Raw genomic sequence first — 24114 nt, forward strand, 5'->3', positions numbered from 1 at the left:
TTCTTTTGAAGAAAAAAGTAGTGTTTTATCGATGAAAAGGTTTCTTCAGCCGTCATCTGTACTTCTTTGAAGGTGTCGACGGCTGAAGAAACCTTTTCCTCAATGGACCACTCCTGTACGACTGAGAACTTACACAGAAGTAGTGCTTTACTGACTTCTTGGTGACAGTGAACTGAATTTAAGTGAGTTGCGGAGCTCAGTTTACAGAAAAGTAGCGCTCTGTCATCTTGGTACAAGAGAATGATGTTGATGTGAATTGATCCATTTAGAATAGAGAAAAGGTGTGGTTTGGTGCATCTCCTGTGCTATGGAACAATATTGAAAGCCACATGAGCTTTATTTCGAGAAAAGTTGTGCTTCATTCATGTATTGGAAGGTGAGAGAGTTGCAGAATCCACATGAGACAAAAATAGAGCATTATCACCATTCTGTGGTGTTATCGAACAGTTAAAGTGAGTTGAGGTGATTCAATAGCTTAATGTCGTGGCGCCAAGCCCTTAAGTTAAAAGGTAGTTGAGGATTTTCATTTTGAGAAAAGTAACATTTTACCACAATGCAGTGACATAGGGCCGCTAATATGTTAGCAAGATGAGGAGCTGCCGTGATCATGAGGCTTGTCAGCGCAAAGGAACTATGTTGAAGTAACTTGAGAGGTTTCATTTGTTCTTGCACGATGACGTTGCATGACAGAGCAAAAACAAGTTTAGCTAGATTACAGTATTTGCATGTTTAATTTGCATGACTGTTTCCGGCAAACCCAAATGACAAGAATACACAGCATCAATTGAAAATATCCCATTTAATAGTTTACAATGTGTCTTTAATCATATATACTTTCAGTCTGACAGTCACACTCACCTTCTAGCCTCGGATTACAGGGTTTCAGTTCAAAGTGTCAAAACTTGTGGAGGGCGGTGGGAAGTAAGGGATAAAACAAAAACAAATAGACGGTCTTTCAGCTACAACAAATCATTTTGTTAGACAGACGGGACAAGCCTGGGTGTGGGTGAAACGCTTGATTTATCGCTATCTTTCATCCTTATTGTGACCACAACCTGAACTAAATCCTATTGTCCACACAAGTGGCCCGTGACAGAGTAGGACAGACTTCATGAATGACGTTCTTTGCATCTCCCGACAAAACCTCATGTGAGTTGAGTAGAAACATTATTTACATTGGCTTGAACATGCAGCTCACAAGCTGAACATTTGCAGCCAAATAAAATCCTGGAAGTCTCTCTCTCACACACACACACACACACACACACACACACACACACACACACACACACACACACACACACACACACACACACACACACACACACACACACACACACACACACACACACACACACACACACACACACACACACACACACACACACACACACACACACACACACACACACACACACACACACACACACACACACACACACACACACACACACGCTTGCAAACTTCAAAATCACTTCAAATCACACATTGATAAGTTTTCCTTCGTTCAAGTTTATCCAATGCACTTAAGTTGGGATCATTTCACCATTGGTACACAAGACTTTGCATGGATGAGAAACACCCAAAAAAAAGACAAAGGGGATGCACAAATTGGAGGTCCGGGGAGTAAAAACAAGACAAGACAAAACCAATGTGAACAAGCTGGACTGAACTTTTCCTCTGCCAACTTCATTCTAGTTTAGTGCAGCTCCCCCCGTGGCTACTGGCATGAAAAGCATTGAAACATGCCAAACCGAGTGTTGTCGGTCAAGATAACTGGAAGCCGCTCGAGTTTTTATACCATATCCTTGATAATCAGCTTCACCGTGTACTACTACTCACTAGTTATCCACTAGTTCAACAAAGACACACCAACAGAATGACTCTCTTACTCTTATTTCTTTCCCACTCCAGAGTGATACAACTGCACACTAACTCGGGCAATTTTGGCAGATTAGTACTCGTGAGGGTAATCCGTGCCAGGGATGACATCTGCCAGCTCCTGATAAGACGAGCGAACCACAAGATGTTGTACAATTTGAAGTGGAGTAAAAATTGATAGTTATTATTAATACTAGTGGCACAGTTTTTTTTTAACTCGTAGCGGTTTGCCTTACTAATAACATGTATTTCCCCACTGGTATGTAGAAAATGCACTATTAGTGTGCAGAAACATCACACGTTAGTGGAAAAAAAACATTACTTGTAAGACAGTCATTCAACTTGTGCACTGAATTGTCGCACTCTGTCTTCACAAGAACAATTTTGTGTGACTGGTGAAGGAAAATTACAGTCCTTACACTCACTTCCCAGTGAGTTGAGCCTGACAGACTCATCCTAACAAAATCAGCCTCCAAATTAAACAATTAAGGGGCGATACTTGCTAAGACACTGATTTTAAATATGATCTAGTTTCGTTATCTGCATTCCATCTATGTTTTTGTCTTCAATGTATCTAATAACGTGCTGTTGACTTGTATTGGGAATTAGCACTTGCCTCATTAGTAACATTCAGTTGAGGGTAAAGCGCGAACGAGTACACTCAGCTTGAAGCAATGAGATATGGAAGAAATGCTCAACCGGTTTTCCTTTCAAATGGAATAAAATAGATGCCCTCCAAAAAATCATTTTCCCGAAATCTATGCGATTGAATTCACATGCCCTCCAAAATGATTTTTTGGAGGGCATGTGAATTCAATCGCATAGATTTCGGGGCGACCTTTATAGTAGAGGTGTCAAGTACTGTTTTAAAAATAACACATCAAAAGAGCAAATCAGGATTTAAATAGTTGTACACACAGGGCCAACAACATAGGTGAAGACAAAGTAAAACAAGGACGTATTGTGGAGGCTTACTAGTGCAGCATTGCCAATTCTCAGTAGTACAGTTAGTTCCCCATTCACTCACTAAAAGAAAACCCCAACGACAAGCCTTGGCAGCCATCTTCGTAAAAACATTACACATCCACACCTGTGGGCCAAGTATGAAGCCTAGTCCATCAAATGCACCCGTTTAAGAATCTTTTGTACATATATGCATACAATTCGATGCCTCGAACTCATCCTCTGATGTCTTCGTGTGGGTTTTTTTTATTTAAGTGGATCAGCCTTTGTTTGTTTTACAATTATATACAATGTACAGGGAGCAGATGATATATGTTTTACAATGAATGAGTGGTGATACAGTTAAACCTGATGTCGACTATGGTTGACTATTTAGATAATATACATAGTGAAGAACTGGTTTAGAAAATGCTATCTAAAAAAGAATGATAGATAGTACAAGAGACAAAAAAAATTGTAAAAGCCCTCAGTATATACAGGAAAAAAAGCTAATATAGCATTTGTCAACAACGGAAAAAAGTGACAATTATTTTCCTCCATATACACATCATAGCTGAAAAATATGTCCAAAGCTAATAGTCTCTCTGATTTTGGTCACAGGAGTTAGATAGTGAAGCATAGTGATCGAATATCAAAGCGTCTTGGGGCCACTAAAGGTCGTTCGTTCATCAACTCGTATTGGCGCACATGGACAAATGGCTGTCAAGATTCGTTCATGCAGCTGTGCGCCCCTCGCTTGCGAGTAAGGGGCGAAAATCAGGCCAGCCACTCCAACAAGTTCGTAGAAAGAGAAAACATTGTGAGGTATCAACGGCAGCCTCCCCCCTGACAGAGCCGAGAAATTGTACAGCTAAATAGTCCTCACTTGATGAATCGGTAATTTTGAAGACTGGGATGAGACAGTGGACCTGAATGAGATTTTGCAACAGCACTTGATGCTATCTTGTGAAAAAGGTGACATCTATTAGCTGCCGTCTACACCCCAATTCGCTTTCTTTGGGGCCCTTCACTATGAATGAAGCTCAACAACATGATCACGAGACAATCGGGATCATGTGAGAGTTGGTGGAGATTGTGCCGATCGGGCAGCAAAGCCCATCACAAAGTGAAAAACAAACGTGCTCGAAATTGGGTGAAATATGAGACAACATTTTCAAATCCAGCGCGATCACTTTGCTCACTTTCAAGCACTCAAGCGGGCTAACTGAACTTTTCTCATGTCAAGTCAGAAAGGCACGTCACTTTGATATCAGGCATATAAATAATCAAGTCGATTTACTGGAGAAATCAATCAAATATTCACAGAAATAGTGCTGCTGTGATGGCCGACTGATCGATGGAGAAGAAAGAAAGAGATGAGGAAGAACAGCATTCAGTGCATTTAACTACATTCATAAGAGGCTTCATTTACATACGTGTGTGCGAGGTAAGAAGCGCAACCGGGTAAAACAAATACGCCTCACTGACCAGCTTACTGCATTAGGGCCACACAGGAAGGGGGGGGGGGGGATTGTGATTTACACATGATAATTATGACTCAAAATGTCTGGAAAGAGTAATACAATTTTCACATTGTCCAATTAGTCTATCTCTGAAAGAAAGATGCAAGTTGCACATTGTCGCTGTCGGGTTGAAAACTCTGACTCCAAATATGATACATTTCTAAAAGAAAAAAAAACAATTGTCACAACAAAGTTTTATTAGTCATGCCCTGCTAATGAATTTAGTGTTAGAATTATCGAGACAACACATCTACTCAATCTCTTGTACACGTCACCATTCGGAGCTTCCTTCTCACTCCATGGGAGCTGCGCAGTATTATGTCGCCTAAAGTTTCAACGTCTGGATGTGTTTTGTAAAGAACAATAATGAGCTAAACTTCTACATTTCACTTTGACGTTTTGTTGAAAATAGTTTGCTGTAATGTTTCAGTGCAGAAGGAATTACTCTGCCTCAAATGCTATGCGGATTACTTTTCAGCTTCGCATTTTAATTTATGACATCAGTCATGGCTCTAAGACCCCTTGCTGTTGTGACTTTGAGAATTATTTTTGTTGTTGGTTCGACTTTTCACGCTGGACTATTGTAAACAATTACAGTCATCAATTATTGGTTGAGCAAATTAAATTACATATTGAACAAGCTTTTGGGACGATATTGTGTTGATCATAAAAAAGGTACAATACCAAGTTGAAAAATGCTTTGTGTAGTGAGGCAAGCAAAAATGGCCTTTTTGTTGGTTTATTCCCTGAAAAGTAGTCATTTTGGAGATGTGAGGATTCCACCCGACAGTGATGAAATGTAACATCTCTGAGATGGATTTTCAGGCATGATTTGAAGAAGGTCACTCAGTGAATTATCTGAGGATTGCATTATTCGGGCTAAAAGGCTCAGCGCAATCATAAATATTCATTTTTATCAAAGTGAGTTCGTGTTTAGTACAGTGTTCAAGTGAGAGTGGAAAAACAAAAGTTGCAGGACTAACAAAAGAGATGATAACACCAGTAAATACAGAAACAACAAGGTTCACTGACATGTAATCCCGCTTATGGAACAGCTCTTCATCTGTACTGGTTTTTCCATCGTTAAAAACGCTCTGAGTTGTGCGTTTTGTGATGTCACTGAGGGGGAGTCCGTTGGAAAAAAGGAAAAGGTGAGAAGGGAGAGGCAAGGCAAAAAAAAATCTGAGTCCCTGTCTGGGGGGCTTTTAGGAGAAAATGAAGCAACTCATCACTGCCACGACTGTGGGGGGAAGTTATTGACCTCGGCCAGGTCTTGCACAGGCGAACCTTTGTGGTTGTATGTCAGCTTGATCCTCATTCGTAGCTGTTGCTGAAAACAGAAGAAGTGTATAAATACACTGCATAGAAAAATTCTGCACCCCCCACTCCTAATCAAACCAAGACATTTTTCACACCTCATTCCACCAAGAATGCGACATACTTAACTCAACTGAAAAAAGTTTATGGGAGAAAATATGGCACACCAATGGCATTATCGACAACTGGACATCACAGTTATATGCCACATTAACTCATCCACTGCCAGACGATGTGCAAAAATGTGTCCACTCCGGTGCCAGGGTTTTTGTCTCTCAAATTGCAGGACCCACAGAGTATTGAGTTTTAGGACTACATAAACATTCAATGCAGCGTAAGACATCTTAGCCTCTTTTCTTTAATCAGAAAAAAAGTGGCATTTCCTAAGTTATATGGGTCTGGAGTAATATATGGTGCAAGTGTGGGCGGCTATACTAAAGGCAAATGCTGCCTCCTCGTGGAAGGAAAAAAAAAACATTGCCAGAGGTCTGACCAGCCCTTTATCGGCACCCCCCCCCCCCGCAAGAAAAACCAAAACCCGAACAAATTCGGGAATGGCACGCCTTGTCATGCTTTTCAATCCCCAAATAAATTCGGGAATGGCAGTGAATGAGTTAAAAGTTTTTTATTACCAGAAAATATTGCCATTTGGGCAGGGGTGTATCAACTTTTTAAACACCACATCCAACTCAGACTAGATAAAGCACACTAACCTTCTGTGGGTTGAGGACTCTGATGACTTGTGTGACTGATCCCTGGTTGAGTGCTTGGACGACATTACTGCTGGGGGACAGGAGCTGCAGCTGGAATGTCTGAAAAAATAAAAAAACAAAATCAAACAAAATACATATCCGTTAACAATGGAACCATGAGAAATGTAAGCAGGTAAAAAAATATGCCGCAGTGACCATGCCAGTTAAAGTGAGCCAACCAAAAGAGTACCAACAAGAACAATGGCGAACAAGCATGTCCTGTCTTAATAGTTAAAACCACGTCGGCAGATTTGTGACGGTGATAATGCCGGTTTACCTTTGGTACTGCAGCCTGAAAAACAAAGTCTGTCATGTCTGCCTCGGTGGAGTTGCAAGCGTGGATGGTGATGACGGCGACGTTGGGGTTCGGGTTTGCCCTCTCAAACGTGAAGTCAATTTTCAGGCCGTTCTTGTTGTAAGCTGTCATAGGAGGAATACCTGCAGGAATATTTCAGAGGGGGAAGTGCTCGTCAATGATCATTTCAAATGTGGTGCGGAGAGGGAAAAGGGACAAGAGGAGTCTTACCTGCAGCTGCAATGTCATTAAATAGGGGCTGTGAGGAGAGGCCATCCAGGAGAAAAGAGGGTTGGGAGGTAGGTACAGAGGGAGGAGGAGCAGGGGCTGGTGTGCCTTGGGAAGGGAAGTTCACATCTGAATTTGATACACCTCGACTAATTACTAAATTGATGATCAAGGACGCCTCTAACATCACTTAGGATGTTTTTAATTGTTTCATCACTTTATGTTTTGGACATTAAAAAGATTAAAGCACAGTTGTTGCTTTCTGAAGGTAGAAAGCCCAGGATGGGAAAGAAGGAAGATGATCATTCATCTTGTTCCAACAGCTTCAGGAAAAATGAGACGGGGCTTTAAATATTGAAATACTTCCGCTAACTTTTCCTCTATCCATTTTACAATTCTGTGTTAAATACAATTCTGTGCCACCATCTTGAGACAAAACGTGGAACTAGACAACAAGGAGTAAAAGCAACGTGAACAGAGAACCCATGTACTTACCATCCTGGTGTTGGCTGCTTTACACTTTGTTCCAAATGATTAGGCGTGTTGCAGTTTTTATTTTCCCTCAATTAAGTTACACAGAAAACCTTTTAAAGAATCGACAAATATATTATGTCCTATAACATAGCCATAAAAGTAAAATGTTTAGAAATGTTTTTTTTCAGTGACAGCCACACACGCACACACACACACAAACACACGCAAACACGCATGCACGCGCGCCAACTTTTCAACAAAATGTCAGAATGTAATACTTAAAATAACTTTGTGATAGTACTCATCGTTAACATGAATGGTTTTCCGTTCCTCATGATTGGTAAAAATCCAGCCAAACGATCGGAATGAAAGTCAACTTGCCGGGTCCATAGGCGAAGTTACTGCTAGCTAGCCTGCACACATTAGCTTCCACACTTGCTTTCTGCTATCTCTCGCAGAAGTATATGGATGCTAACGTTAGCATGGAGCTTGTGAAATTGCCACTGACATTCGGCTGTTTCATCGATGGTATTGTTTCATTTCAAATTAGAATCAGAACCTTTTTGTCTCCACTAAAGCGAATCCTGCGGTGCATTCAAGCTCAACTGGACTCGTCATTTTTTTTGGTACTCATCGGGCTTATTTAAAGGGCCGTTTACTTGTTTCAACATGACGGCCAGTATCATCCAATCAAAATTGCGCTTTCCGCCAACTTCAGCCCCAACAGGAAATGAACAGCGAAAAAAGCAAGAATATGTATTTAGTTTTATCGGCGAGCCATATGCTATCATCAAAAGAGCCATATATGGCTCGCGAGCCATAGGTTCCCTACCCCTGTCCTATAATAACATTATTTTACTTGATAAGATAGACTTCCAGCTAAGCCATTCCAGGATATGGTCAGTTAGAAATTGGCACAGAAATATAACAAATTTGCATTATTGATACTAAGGTGGACTGAAATCAATAACATTTGATGTTGAGTAACAGCGTGTTTTTGTTTGACATGAAAACACACATAGTAAGTCCCACATGTTGAACGAGTAAGATTTGGAGCATCCTACCACTTAGTGAGATGTCACCCAGCAGATCCAGCAGCTCTCCTCCAGACGACGTAGCCTTGGGGGGCGCTGTGGTACGGATTACTGGCACCACATCATTACCACCCAGCAGGTCTAATAAATCATTTGCCTGCGCGGGATAAGCGTCAAAGGAATGGCTCTCTTCAGTGTTTACATGTACTCAATTGAGGAATGAAGCAAAACAAAGCTTTCCACTTTCATGTAGGAGAATGTCGCTAACCTGGTTGGCTGGCGGATTGATAGGGAGTGGGTGTTTCGGTTCCCCAACAGAGGGTTCTGTCTCGCCATTGGTCTGCACGATTTCTGTAGGGCCATTAGTGGCTGTTTTCTCCATAATGGGCATTCGCTCGAGGAGAGCGGGCCTGTGGGAGGTGAGGGGAGGACACACACAATGGAGTATGAACCATACTGAACCACCACATTAGAGGTCAATCCCAATAAATGGCCCATTTTATTTGTATTGGAGAATTTGGTTTAGCTTCCACTTCACCTCATGTGGTCATATTTCTTGAAAAGTGCGTTGTACTCCACTGCTCTCTGTTGCAGCTCAACATCAATGCTGCTGCCATATATTGAAACCACCTTCTTGATTCGGCTATAAGAAAAATGAATAATGCAGGAAATTGGAGGGGTGCACGTTGTTCCAAATTAGACGGCAAAGCCTCTTTATGTATAGTGTTGAATCCAGTGACTCACTTGACACCACTGAAACGAGTCGACAGCTTCATGATGGCAGTAAGAGAATAGCCACGAGTCACAGGCGTGGACAGATTGGATACTAGAAGTCCTTCCAGCACATCCAGAACTTCATCTTCACTCACCTTATTTAGACAAGGAAGAAATGATTGCATATTATCTGCATTGGAAAGGTGATTTGCTCATAGGGCTATAATATAATATTATACCCCAGCAAATTAAAGAGTTTTGGTCTCATCCTCACCATCTACACATACTTTGCTGCTCATGCTGGTGTGTGCACTTTGGCCAATAGTGAAGGAGATATCAGGATACACTGAGAGCTGGGAGTGTCCGTTAAACACAGAGCTGGGAGTGTCCGTTAATTTTGACAGCTCATCATTAATAAGTGCTCATCTGTCACTTTGTTAATATTTCAAGTAAAACATAAATTCTAAGATCAGTTTGTCACTCTGTCATTGTCATTTTTTGAGGTTACAGTCAGTGGTGTGTGTTTCTCTCTGATGTTAGCGGGACAGGAATCTGTCTGTGATGGACTGAGAAGGTACATCAGTATTAACCCTGTTCATGACGATTCTGCTGACGGATGAAAACCCACAACTGTCTGTGCACAATCAGTTTTTTTAAGTATCCTCCATTATTTGTCAACAAAATGGGCATCCGTCAATTACGGATCAACAGACCTGCCTTTATTACAGATAGAATGCCCACATCTGGATACACTGTACCGGAGACTCAGATTCTCATATGGGAGTAATATCAGTCATTCTTCCAAAAGGAAAAAAAATATGGCTGTGCATATTGTTTTTGTCTATGGGTGTCTCTGTATAGTTTGTAGTTAGATACTTGCTTATATGTTTACAGCAGGATCTGTCTTCCTTAGGTGTTTCCCATGATTCATATGTCACAACTTTAAACATGTACCTGAATGGGCTCCTCTTCTTCACACTGTCCAGAAACCAGTAGGTCTCCATACTCTCCTATGCACCAGGATGCAACTTGGACAAGAGGTTGCTACACGGACAGAAGCAAAAATTGAATAAAAACGCTGCATAATAATCATAGTATGTCAGAAGGCTGGATTCCAGTTCTGACCTGCGAAATGTCATCCAGAAGAGCTTTGTAAAGTCTCTGCACTGTGTATGCATGCATCTCAACACTGTTTGTGATGAGCTGAATAAGGTTGGGCACAGAGTCGTCGCGGACATAACTGCCTGCCTGCAAAGGGGAGCATAGATGCTGATTAAAAATACAGGCATGTAGGTCTTGGGTAGAATTGACTTCTGGTATTCATTTTTAATGACCAGCTTTATCGCTTGGGCGTGACGTATGCTTATACGTACTGTAGTCAGAACTCTCATTATAGTGTCTATGTGCCATCTCTTTGAAGGGGCATACCTGGAACACAAAGGACGCATTGATATTGCAGACAGCGTTAGGGTTTCTACTCACAATACAACAGGGTGATGAACTGATGAATGCTGTCAGATCATATAAAGAATCAACAGTCGTTCAGACGATGGATCACTCTTGTTATCATCACACAGCATTTTTTTTTTTTACTTGGAATAAAACATAATTGCTAAGTCCAACATTTTGTACTGTAGTGAACAAAAAAAAATGGAGAACTATAAACTGAACAATGGATAACAAAGTCATACTTTTCGGCTGCTAGAAAGACTCCCGATGCACAGTCTGCTTTAAATTCTGGATCGCACGAATCTAGGAAGTAGAGCAGCTCTTTCATCATGCCTCTAATGTTGTTGCCGTTCACCAGGGCAAAGCTCAGCTCCATTGCACGTCTACAGGAGTAATAGGGAAGTAGATCAAGGACAGAAACGAGCCAGTTACGTAAAAAAGTGAATAGGTCAATGTCCTCAATGTCAAAATCCTGAAAATCATCCACTTACCTTTTTATGGACACGTCTAGGTCTTTTAAACAATCCACAATGGTGCTCCGATGCCTTTGTACTGCATTGTGGTCAGTCTGTACCGTCTTTAGTAGTGATGTCAATGCAACGTATCTGCAATTGTGAATATAGAAAAAAAAATATATGGCTTCATGTTAGCAGTTCTACTGTGCTCTTTTCAGTTTTGGCAAAATGGGTCAGCTGAATACCTTATATTTTTGTCATTGTTAAGAAGGAATCGCCCTAATATATTAATTGCCAAAACCTGTAACACAAAAGAGTTAGACGTCAGAATAGTTTATACAATTGCTTAACAAACGTATATGTTCTTTTTTAGGTTTGGATGAAATCAATACGCTCACCCTCAGTCCACTTTCAGACTTGATGTCCATGATAGTCAACACAGTCTCATATAGGATTGCATTGCCCACATTTTTACTTGTCTCAGTGTTTGTTGCAACCTGCGGCCAGGAATAATGCAGCACATAATTGGTGTGAGTCGTAACCCTATTCAGGCATTCAATTTTTGTGAAAACAGGTCACATGTGAACACCTCATTTTAAAAACATGTGAAAGGGCACAACAACAGTGCTGACTTGAGGAAATTGATATTTTTATGCATGGATTGATGAATGTAAGAGTCCCATAGACCACAAAATGATGAATGCTGTCAGACAACAGAAAGTATCAACAGTCTTTCAGACGATGGATCACTCTGCGAATCATCATTCAGCATTTCTTCCAGTGTCATCTGTCCCTTTGTGCTATTCTGGGACATCTCTTTGCTTGCCATTGTTTCTCATTCTGGATTACAAGTTACCACAGCTGTAACTGTGTGTGTCTGCGGCGAGAAAGACTCCCGATACACAGAGAAAAGGGGAAATGTGTGGTGTGATAAGGAAATGTCTTCACTGCGTTAAAGATAAGAAACCAAAAATGAATTCACAAAATTGTTACATAAGGAGCTAACCAATAACAATAATAATAATAATAATAATAATAATAATAATAATAATAATCCATTTCATTTATAAGCGCCTTTCAAAACTCTCAAGGTCACTTTACAGTCACAGGATCAGTTTTTCTGTGAGTGAGCAGCGGCATAATAACCTGTGCAAGAATGTCATTCATTGCTTCACTGGAGTCGTCATCACTCCTGCCTAAAATCCGCAGTAGCCTCAATATCCGCACCTAAGAAAAGGAAAACAATTCTATTAGTTATAGCGCATCAAATGAGAGGGCCAAAAAATATGTTTCCAAGTACAAAGTGACATACAGGTGAGACACACTAAGGAATTTTACCTGAAGAAAAGGATCGCTAATGCCCGACACATCGTGCTCAGGTGAGTATCCAGACATGATCAGATTCTTCAGGATTCTCACCAATTGCGGAACCAGCTAGAACAAAAAAAAAAACGAGATCAAAAGAGAAAAGAGGTGGTGTCACAATATTTATTCAGATAATCCGATAGCCTGCATCAATACTTTCAGAAAAAAAAACACATTTTACATACAGGTTATTATCATTAGCATCTATAAAGAACATAATGGAAGGGTTAGAGTTACAAAATAAAAATCAAAAGAAATATATCTTGATATGTCTAATCAAATGCTTTGCAGAGAAATATTTGGTTAGAACACATGTAGCTAAGAGAATGACTACATTATGAGGGTATAGTCAAGACAAGTGTTATTTTTTAAATTACATTTTGTTAGAAGTAAAAAGAAATATCAATCCTCAGGCGGTCTACTTTTGAGAACATATTCAAAGTTTTGTGTCACTGTTACGTTCAGTGGATACACACAATTTACAGATATTTTGTATTGCCGACAAAACACAAAATACAACAAATCTCCTGCCATAACTTAACGTTAACATTGTTGCTTTAGTTTTAACTGCTCAGAAGAACATTTCAGCATATGTACACACCTCAGGACGGTTATCTTTGTCAATATGTGTATATAAAAACAACCTCAGTGACAAACATTGAGAATAGTAACCATTCCTGCAGATAACACCTGTGACACTCGTGAAATTAAACCCGCTCGGGAATGAGTTGCATATTTGGCCAATCAGATTTCAGAAAAAAAAATTGGATGAGTAGTGCAGCTGACGAATGAAACACCGTATTGCATACTATTGATAACAAAGACAGTGCAATGATCACCGTACAAGATAAATTCAAATTAAACAATTTTAAGGAGGAAAAGATGAGCACCATGAATTACAGGACAGATTGGTTACATTTCAGGTGACTGTGAAGACTGAATGCTAATTACAGCATGCACCAGCTATGAGATCAGAATGCACTCTTACCTTCTCATTCTAACACAATGCAGGAATTGTAACAAGGACAAATGACAGAAAAAATATGAGGTAGATGTTAGGGAGTGGAAAATCATTCACTTTCAGAGAGCTCAAAATAAGTAGATCATGAACATGAGGGGTGGCGCTTCAGGCATAGTTTTTGCTGCATTGGGAGACGACAGCAGCAAGTGAAAGAGTACACCCCCCCCCCCCCCCAAAAAAAAAAGACAGCAAAAGAAAACTAAAATACAGACGTATAATCCAGTCAAGATCCCAGATGTTCATGGTGTTTTACAGTGTGTGACTTAAGGGTCAGAATTTCACTTGGTGGGGAGTGGAAAATAGATATATGCACACAGGATTAATATTTCTCTCTTTCATTTCATTTCATCATTGCCTCTTTCATTTTAGTGGTGAGAGATGTTAATCCAGTGTGCAGACATCCAGTTTGCTACTTCCATCACACGCATAATATCATGCCACACGTGACCTTAAAACAGCTGCATGTGCATGTCGCGGATGTGCCAAGCTTTGCCATTGACTTTCTCTCACACATGCCTACTTAAATATCATGATGAAAATGTGAACACAAGGGAGGCATGAAGTGTGGCATGAATGTATTCCGCTAAATCCAAATGCAGGCAAACAAATACTGCTTTGAGCAGAGATAGTCAAACAAGCAACTAAATGTTCGAAAATTAGAACAGGACCAGTGACTCACAGGTATGTTTTGTTTTTGGGTTGCGGCTAGCCAGTAGCTTTTAAATTGAGTCTTCTGTAGATTAGCACATTGATGAATGCGACAATAATTGTATTTGTATTTTATAAATGGAATATGCAAGTGGTTGTGAGGTACGTGTATTGTTTATCCACTCTGAGTTGCCAATATCGCGGTATGACTGTAGTATCCGTGATTGAGTTTGGATTGGATATTGGATATGCCTTTATTAGTCTCACAGTGGAGAAATTTACATTTCACAGCAGCAAAGTGATGAAAGGAATGAAAGTAAGGCTGATTGTGTGCCTGAATCGCATTTTCATCAGTCAAACTCTGCTTTTCCTCATGAAAATAGCTTTTTACTATATGCAGTGCTGCAATGATACTGAAAGCCGTCTTTTACGCAGTATTTACTTCTGCTTTGTCGGTATTGCTTAACATCGATGAAAAGGTTTCTTCAGCCGTCATCTGTACTTCTTTGAAGGTGTCGGACGTTTTGCTTCTTATCCAAGATGCTTCTTCAGCGAATTGAAGAAGCTGAAGAAGCATCTTGGATAAGAAGCGAACGTCCGACACCTTCAAAGAAGTACAGATGACGGCTGAAGAAACCTTTTCATCGATGGACCACTCCTGTACGACTGAGAGCTTACACAGACGTATTGCTTAACATATTTCTGCATAGAGTGGTGTGGAAATATCATCCCTGTAAAATTTCGAGGCAGATGTTTTCTCACCCTTTTTAATTATTTGAGTTCATGAATTAATTGTTGCATGCCGGCATCTATTAAATCGCATGCAGGGGAGCCATTATACCGACTTAGTTTGGTGCACAAGAAAAAACATCAAACAAGCAGATTCATAGATCAAATAAACATCTTGACCGAAACAGACTGGGTGTGTACCTTTCTGAAGTGAGACAGCATGTCAGGACTTCTCTCACACATCTCGGTAAGGAGGACAACAGATGTATGGAGAACACCTAAGGCATAAACAAACTAGAGGTTATTGCGCTGATCGTGAGGGGCAGTTTGCAAAAAGGTTGTGTGAGAGCACATTGATATTTTATGCAGCTGTGAATGAAAGCAATAAAACTTCTGTCATGGTTAATTGGAGATGAGTTTGTAACAAAATAAAGCAGGCAAATATTCTACACAGGAGGTTGACATTTACATGTCATTTGTTTCAACTGATCATTTACAAACAGAAACGCAAATTATCCAGATGGGTTGTCATGAGTGAGGGAGAGTGAGAGAAAAGAAGACCATTGCTGTCCATTAAAGTGAATCTGCACTTTAATCTTCTGATGTGCTTCTCTGTGTCTGGTTATCAAGTATGCAACCAAACAACCACTAACAAAAGGTTTCACCAAGCCGTGTTAAGAATTTGTCTCTCCACTCATTGCCAGAGCAAGCTTTCAAAACAGATATTTTCACTTTAGACCAAACCTCCCCTGTCCACTTTGCATTCTAAGTGAACTACGAAGGGGGAAATTCAAAAATTGTTCAAATAGAGCGAACGTGAATAATTTCATATTATAAATGTAACATTTTGAGCAAGTAATTGATGAAGAAACATTCACTGATCGGGAATAATGATTAATCGCTATCGGTCACAATGATATGGCCAAAAGTGGATGACTTGGACGATTAATTACTTTATTTTCTTGTCTATCAGGTGCATCAGCGTATAAGGCCCCAATGAATGGTGTATTTTCAAACTTTTTCCATGTATAAGGCAAACCGGACTATAAGGTGTAACCTTTAATGAATGAAAAAAGTGTTCTAATTGTAATCCATAAATATATAAAATTTTCCAAATATAAGGCACACCACATTATAAGGCGCTACAGTAGAGAGGCTGGGGTTACGCACTATTTCTTCTAAAGAGGGAAACGGAGTCGGTGGCTTTTGACAGTAGTTGTGAGACCTGTTGTGGCTCAATATTACTTCGTATATAAGGCACACCGGCGTATAAGGTGCCGGGTTATCAAAATGGTGATTTGTATCGATTATATAAAAATGAAACTTGATTTTGTATAATTGTCCACACATTGGACCAAACCGCCACTGGCTTTATTCCTATAAATGCAGGTATAAAAGAATGTAGATGTTCTTGAATCATGTAAAAAGGAAATTACTTTTTAAATACGTGGGTTTGTTATGTCTGTAGCTTGTAAGACTTGAGACAAAGTGTGCGAGAAGAAGGCTCAAAATTGATCAAGATTTCTTACATCTTCAAGAATCATCAAATGAATCAGTATTTAATTCTATTTAATTGTTTCTTTATGTAGATTTAGTTAGTCCTCATTAATTTAACTCTGATCTATGAAGGCTACATAACTAACGTGGTAGACCACAGTGCAGTGAGTGAACAGAATGAGTAGTGCAGTGGTTAAGGGGAGGCACCAGATACGTCCTGACAAACCGTTTGCACTCACCATGGTTCTTCTCGCTCAGCAGGTTTTTTGTGGCTGGAAGGAACATTTCCATGAGTTCTGGAACCTTTCTGATGACATGAACTGCACACAGCGCCGCCTGTCAGCAAAACAAACATTTTAGACTAAAGAAGCAGGAGAGGGGAATAAAATAAGATGAACTAAAAACTTGTTGATACCTCTTAAGCATGTTCTCAATTCAAACAGAGTTTTCACAAATATATTGTGCTCCAAACTGTATTTTTCATAATTACAATATCTGTTGTCATTCATGTCTGGTGACTACAATAACATTAGTATAGGTGGTTCAACTAGCTAAAATGCGGTCCAAAACATGTTTTGTTCAGGTATTCTACTTGTAGAGTTCTGTTGTCTTAAATTGGCTCATTCAATTACAGTGATTAGCACAGCTTTCAAGTCGCATTTGAGAGCATATTTTTATGGCTGATTTATGACATACATGTCAACACAATGAGTATTACACAACACAGTAGGACATCAAACGTCCGTGTAACAGAAGACAACGGAGGAAAGAGGAGAGGACGTGTTCATGCTGGAGACAGCATTTATTTTAACCATACGCATCTCAGTTCATCGACGTTGAGCTCACCTTTTTCCTCAGGTAAGAATTGGATGTTTTGAGCAGTTTCTCAACTTCTCCCGCCAAGTCGCGGCACATTTCTGAGGAGCCCATGCAGCCCAAAGTGCAAAGGGCCAGTCCCTGGACGTACTGTGTGCTGTGATTCAAGTCACTGAGGGACAAGATAGCACAATTACGTTCAATAATTCCAGTGAGCATCGTGTACTTTCTTGTGTTTAATCAGACAGACATCTTAAGGAGACTGCAGTCATACTAACAACAACAACAACATATTTCTCAGCCCAATATATATTGGACAAACAGGCTGAGGTCACAGCTTACTTCTTAATGCAATTCGTCATTAATAGATGCACATCCTGTCTCTCGTCCAACAACAGCATGGCTCCCAAATAACCTATTCGCTTATCGGTAAACCTCTGCGATGCAATTAGCTTGAGGCACTCAAGCTGAAAAGACACAAAGACAAAGACACATACGCAGGACAGGAGATTGATCGAGATATTACCAAGTGTCCTTTAGTATCATAGTTTGCATACAACTTACCTGCCCAAAGTGGGCCGGGTAGCCCAACATGTGCATATAAAGGAGCTTGGCCACATTTCTACAACGATATGTATTGTCCTCCTCTCTAAAAGATGAGCGGATAGCAGCACACTCTTTCTGGATCATTTCACGCTCCTCTGCCTGGGTCCGCGCTGTCCGGATCGTCCGGATCAGCTCCCGCAATCTGATCGGAGCTGGCATTCTCTGGAAAAGAGAAGGGGGAGGAAAGGGTTAAGACACTTAAGACATTCAATTTGTTGGCACAGTTTCTTTTGACAGTTTCATTTGGCAGTGTAGTGGGAAGCATGAAATCACAAACTCTTGGTCAGCTTCTGACAACCAACAGACTTCATACCATGGGTAAAGGGTGCCGTATTTATTTGGGCTCGACCGATTAATCAGCCATGAGATTAAATGGGCCTATTATGGCCTTTAAAACATTAGCCAAAGGAATTGGACAGACGGCCAATGTTTGCCTCTTGTTTTTACCTTTGTTTATGGTAACCATTCACAGCAGTTGATCACAAGTAACATTGGTTTCATTATTTATAACACACACACACCGAAGGAAAAAAAACACACATGCGCGCCAAAAATCGACATTGGACTTAAAAAAAAACATTGATCGGGTTACAGTATTGATACATAGTTCATGTGTTTGGTTTAAATTCTCCTTTGATTATTAACACCCAGTCAAAGGCAAAACTAAAAAAAGCAGAGCGTAATAATCGGTTCTAAAATCAAACATTTAGCAACAATTAACACATCACAAATTGTGAGAAAATGAACTTTGAATGAACTACAAAAAAAACATTCTTCTTCTTTTCCTTTCAGCTTTTCCCTTCAAGGTGTCGGCACAGCAAATCAGTGTCCTGCATCTTTAGAGGTTTGATCCGCATGTTTGTTTTGGCCAAGCTTTTACGTCGGATGCCTATCCTGACACAACCCTCGGTAACTACAGTTATGATAATGACCATCAATTAGTACACTTGGTCTCACTGCCGCAATGCTTTTCAACTGGTAGTCTGCCAAACACAATTAAGCTGAGGGAGAAAATGTAATCAAGTCCGGCATTTCCAAATTGATTACCATAACACAGGGAATGTCCCAGAAAAGTCTCACAAGAATTCCACACTCACTGTTTAGATATATAGTTTACCCCAAGCCCGCCTAAATGACAAGAATAAATAAAACTGCTAAACAAAAAAAGTTGACTACAGATGATTGACATGTGTAATAACTAGTTGATCTTCTCATAATGTGCAGCACAACAGCAAGGAGCCAACAAATGGTAGCGCATAGAAGTTTTAATGTAATATAACCTACCGTCACTAGGCAGGAAGTATTGTAATGTCCACGCAAGGGGTCAAGGACAAAGCCGTGAGTTTTTTTCTTTTTTTCTAAGAATCGATGGGTAGATGTATGAAAAAATAATAATACTCAAATGTTGAAGCCTTTTCAATACAATACAAAAATGACAAGAAGTAAAAAAAAACGACATATATCTCAATGTGACAAATTCTAAACAACCGCAGAATAGGCTTTGACTAAAATCAATCTGCAATCTGCCCAACAGCATTCAAATGACCTGAAGTCCGTTTAAAAATGGTCTGAAAGTGACTTGTTGTGTTGAACATTAAATTCTGCCTCGACCGAGAGCAGTTTTAATTAAAAATCCCCCCTGAATGCAGAACAAGGCGGTATTCTTGTATCTTACATTCTTTTGATATCCAATCGTCTCAGTCACTGAAATTGTCACGACTGTTAGGGTCAGGGTGAAACTCAAGATGAGTGAGGCAATATTTTGTGTATTCACAGGGCAGTTCACATTCTGTCCAAATGTAAGTGATTTGAACTACCGTATTTTCTGCACTATAAGGCGCACCTAAAAGAAAAAGAAAATCAAAAGCTGACCATGCGCCTCATAATCCGGTGCGCTTTATGTATGGAAAACTTTTTAAAATATGTCCTTCGTTGAAAGTCCACCTTACATATTATTATTATTATTATTATTATAACAGAGGAAAGTTACCATTCCAAAGAGTTGAGTTAAAATGACACGGTTACGTTTGTTCACTATAAACAGTCTTAGTGCACTTGTGTACCCCATCATCGTGTCCGAAAGTGACATTAAAAGACAACGGACACCATTTTTTTGTTTCCTAACTGACATAAAAAAAACTTTTATAGCATCTAAAATACCCAAAACACGGAGGTTGATATTTTTAGTCAAATGCAAAACACCAATAAAAATGACTTAAAGTGTCCAAAAACTGCCACAAATCAGCTCGAAACTGGGGATTTTCAGAAAGTCCCACCCCCACTTCGTGACGTCACGCCAGGTCGTCCTGCCTAGCTCAAGAAACAAAACAATGGGTTCACGGAGTTCAGATTCAGAGAAGATGCTTTCTTGTTACTCATCCAGTTATGAATATGATTCAAATAGTTCTGAAGAGGAAAACATAAATGTTTGCAATCGGTTAAAGGAGTCCTCCCATATCAATTCGAGCTGTCAATGACAGCAATGTAGCGTCCCAGAAAATGCGCCCAAGCTCCGTTGGAAATGGGCTGATGCTGATTTGTCTACTGGGAATTTGTGTCAGCTAGTATCATATAGTAGTCTTGGTGCAACACACAACGATTCACCATCGCATTATTTCTATGTTTTCCTTCTAATTTCGCCATCAACACGGATCAACACGAAGTTTTCAGACCAAACAAAGTACCGCAAAATGCATTGTGTGTCGCTTTCTCGGTCACTGACAATACCTACCGTGACGTCACGGTAGGTATCGTCACCAACTCAAAAACAAGACTTCCTGAATATTCAGCGTGAGTCTTAAAACGTAAAATATAGCTATATGTGGTGGAATATTTGTAAAATACACTCAGTACAAGTCATTTGAAGTGATTTAGCAAATTATGGACACAACTTGTCCGGCCAGAGGCCGGACAAGTTAGTATATATATATATATATATATATATATATATATATATATATATATATATATATATATATATATATATATATATATATATATATATATATATAGTATATATATATATATACAGTAAAGTCTCGTTATATCGATATTCAAAGGAGTCTGAAAAAATATCGATATAACCGGGATTATCGATATATCCGACCCTGTTTGCATGTAATTTTCTCTGTGCGTGCATAGAAATAGTATCGATATAACCAGGACTATCGATATATCCAATATCGATATAACGAGACTTTACTGTATATATATATATATATATATATATATATATACATATATATATATATATATATATATATATATATATCTTCTGTTTACTGCGGGGAGAAGTCAACCTGCCACAGTCTACAAGTACTTGTACTATAAGCATCAAAAACGTAACGGGCTTTGAAAATCACATTCATGCTAGGATTATACAAAGCATTGTTCTTATGGGGTTGCCGCGTTTCCAAAAATTCTTAGACTGATCGATTTAATTTCTGGACTTCAATATTTTTGGTTGCCTCTCCCACTCAAGGGAAAACTGCATTCCATACCACCTGTCAGAGGTTTTGTGTGCAAAACCATGGAAATGACAAGCTGGGCTGGCTGCATTCCTCATTGCTATCCCTAATCAATGGGGCATCACATATGAATCGACTCAGTCATTGAAAAAGTTGTTTGAATGTTGCTTTGCTTTGTTCGATTTGAGTAAAATGTCAAAGGATTGTGTTGTCTTACGGTGTTGAATAAAGCATGCATGTGCTCTAATGAACCGACATCAACAACTACGCAAGAGATCATCAGTCCGTATTGAACGCTTGTGCTGGTATGTCAGAATTTCCTTTAAAGGACAACCAACATCTCCGGACAAGTTGTGTCCATAATTTGTAAAATGGCTTCAAATTACTTCTACTGAGCGTATTTTACAAAGATTCCACAGCATATAGCTATATTTGACCTTTTAAGACTCGCGCTGAATATTCCGGAAGTCTTGTTTTTGAGTTGGTGACGAGTACTCACCCTTCATCACTGAAGGAACAAAAAAGGACACATTGTAGCAGTCCTTCCATTATGTCAATGCATTTTGCTGTACTTTGGTCTGAAAACGTCATGTAGGACCAAAAAGAGGCAGAAGAGGGCGACAAAGCTCCATGTAAGGAATTAATCAGCCTGTGGAAATGAGTTTATTAATTCCTTACACGGCTTTGTCACCATGTTCTGCCTTTTCTGGGTGCGACATTTGCCATCCCTGATGCCTCAAAATGACACGGAATAAATTCTTTAATCGATTGCAAATATGTATGCTTTCTTCTTCAGAACTATTTGAATCATATTCATAACTGGATGAGTAACAAGAAAGCATATAAAGCATATTCTCCGAATCTGAAGCCATTGTTTTGATTCTCAAGCAAGGCAAGCCGTCTTGCCGTGACACCACGAACATGGGGGCGGGACCTTCTGAAACTGGCCACTTCCGGTTTCAAATTGAAGTACTTTTTAGACACTAAGTAATTTTTATTGGTGTTTTGCATTTGACTAAAAATATCATATTGCGTGTTTTGGGTATTTTAGATGCTATAAAACGTTTTTCTGATGTCAGTTAGGAAACAAAAAAGTGACGTCAGTTGTCCTTTAAGGATATGACTTAGGTTACTCAGTCAAATGTTCCATATTTCTTGAATGAGTTTGTAAAAATATAACCCACACCTGATTAGTCATTACAACCGACGGTCTGGTGAAGTCATGGTACATTCAAATCTTATTTACAGTGTGGAAAACGCAAACTTTCCTTTAAAGTGACAGTAAAAAATAAGGAAAGAAGAAAAGAAGATTTTTTTTAATTGAATGCGTTCTGTTAAATTCTGACACAGAGAGGTTGTAAACCGGGAGTACAATAGTGCACTGCATGAATGGTGGAATATTATGCTAATCTTGTGTGGTTAAAGGTCTCCAAATACATGTATTAGCCACCCATCTAAGTATGACTTCCTGTAAACTATAACTGCACTAACGTGTACTTCTCTGATAGTGTCGCTCAACATTGAAAAAAAAACACACGAAATATGTGATTCAACTTTGCAGCAAAGCAGTGGTTAGTGTTCAATGTTTGTGTGCGTGAGAGAGAGAGAGAGAGAGAGAGAGAGAGAGAGAGAGAGAGAGAGAGAGAGAGAGAGAGAGAGAGAGAGAGAGAGAGAGAGAGAGAGATAGCAAAGTAATTATGGGTTTGCATACAATTGACAAAAAAAAAAGTTTTACGTTTGAATTTAACTACATTCAGCATGAAATGCACAAATCTGTTTCTCAATAAATTTGACATTCTAATCTATAATTCCAACACCGTGCAATTCCATATTTGTCAATAAGTAGTTTGTACATTTAGAAATTTGACACAACTATTTCCTTTCATCCAAATGCCAGTTTTTTACTTTTTTGAGTTTATTTGGGTGCAGCATTAACCTTCAATTCGTACACGATGGCGTTTACAACTGACTAAAAAACTAAATATAAATGTTGTACTTTTGTAATATATATTTTGCACTTGGATCGACTATGACACTGTTATTGAATGTTCGTCATTTCAACAGACCTTAAAGAGCTCAGTATTTTAGCAGGTGGTAATTTTTACAACAAGTTTGAGATTTTGCCACACGTGAGCCTTACAAGAATTACTGTACAGTATGAGTTTTCCAAAATAACTACATGGCTTTCGGTGACACAAATGACACCTACACATTTTGGCTAAGGACGAGCTAACAGGATTAGCATTTCAAGTTCCTACGAGTGAAATAAGTTGGATTCCTCTTGACTGGCATGAAATGATTACATGACGTTTGGGACTATAAACTTTTCCTGCGGATACTGTTATGCGATCGTGGTTAGAAATTACACCTGACACAGTCCACAGGGTATGATGCGGTTTGGGGCCTTTTTAAGGCGTTGTTAGCTTGCTACCTTGTCACTCGTTTACATCCCCGTTTTCCTTCAATGAATACCACGGGTATGTACATTCAAATGGAGTGTTGATTACGTTATCAGGGTAAAAGTAAATTGGATATGCGGTGTTGTCACGTCGATGATGTCTGGGAGTCACGGAGTATGAATGGTTATGTGTACCTAACTTAGCTTCTGACAGGCGCAACCCCGGTGCACAGAGGAGCACTTCCTATGCAGCGCCACAGTGAGTTGTCAACGTAAATACCAACAAAACAACGAACTATTTTTATCGTATTGCACCGTTTCCGCGTGTCTATTGACAGGCGCACACTTGCGATGCACTTACCAGCCGTGGTGACACCAGAAAGTAAGTGGAATCGTCTCTATTAGCAATGGAGGGAGGAACACACTCAACATGCAAAATGGTGGCTACTCCAGCCTCAGCACATCTACCGCAGGCGGAGGGTTACACTGTCATGTCCCAAAAG

At 39.6% G+C, this 24114-nt stretch overlaps 1 protein-coding gene across 1 annotated transcript; it reads right to left on the reverse strand.

The window, feature by feature from the left end:
- Positions 1-1233: 1233 nt before the first annotated feature.
- ap1g1 (adaptor related protein complex 1 subunit gamma 1) lies at positions 1234-24114 on the reverse strand. Its single transcript, XM_088992514.1, has 23 exons — positions 23973-24114; positions 17705-17908; positions 17483-17607; positions 17171-17312; positions 16564-16660; positions 15029-15105; positions 12403-12498; positions 12211-12291; positions 11463-11561; positions 11310-11365; positions 11101-11214; positions 10852-10992; positions 10534-10588; positions 10286-10408; positions 10115-10204; positions 9191-9315; positions 8985-9089; positions 8715-8856; positions 8477-8603; positions 6942-7046; positions 6693-6853; positions 6377-6475; positions 1234-5676 (listed from the first exon to the last, which is right to left on the reverse strand). The coding sequence occupies exons 2-23, from the start codon at positions 17903-17905 to the stop codon at positions 5575-5577; spliced, it is 2463 nt and encodes an 820-aa protein (XP_088848640.1). The 5' UTR covers positions 17906-17908; positions 23973-24114; the 3' UTR covers positions 1234-5574.

The sequence above is a fragment of the Hippocampus bargibanti genome, linkage group LG03 (assembly GCF_051943395.1).
Source record: "Hippocampus bargibanti isolate YZ-2025 linkage group LG03, ASM5194339v1, whole genome shotgun sequence".
In the NCBI taxonomy this organism is placed as follows: Eukaryota; Metazoa; Chordata; class Actinopteri; order Syngnathiformes; family Syngnathidae; genus Hippocampus; species Hippocampus bargibanti.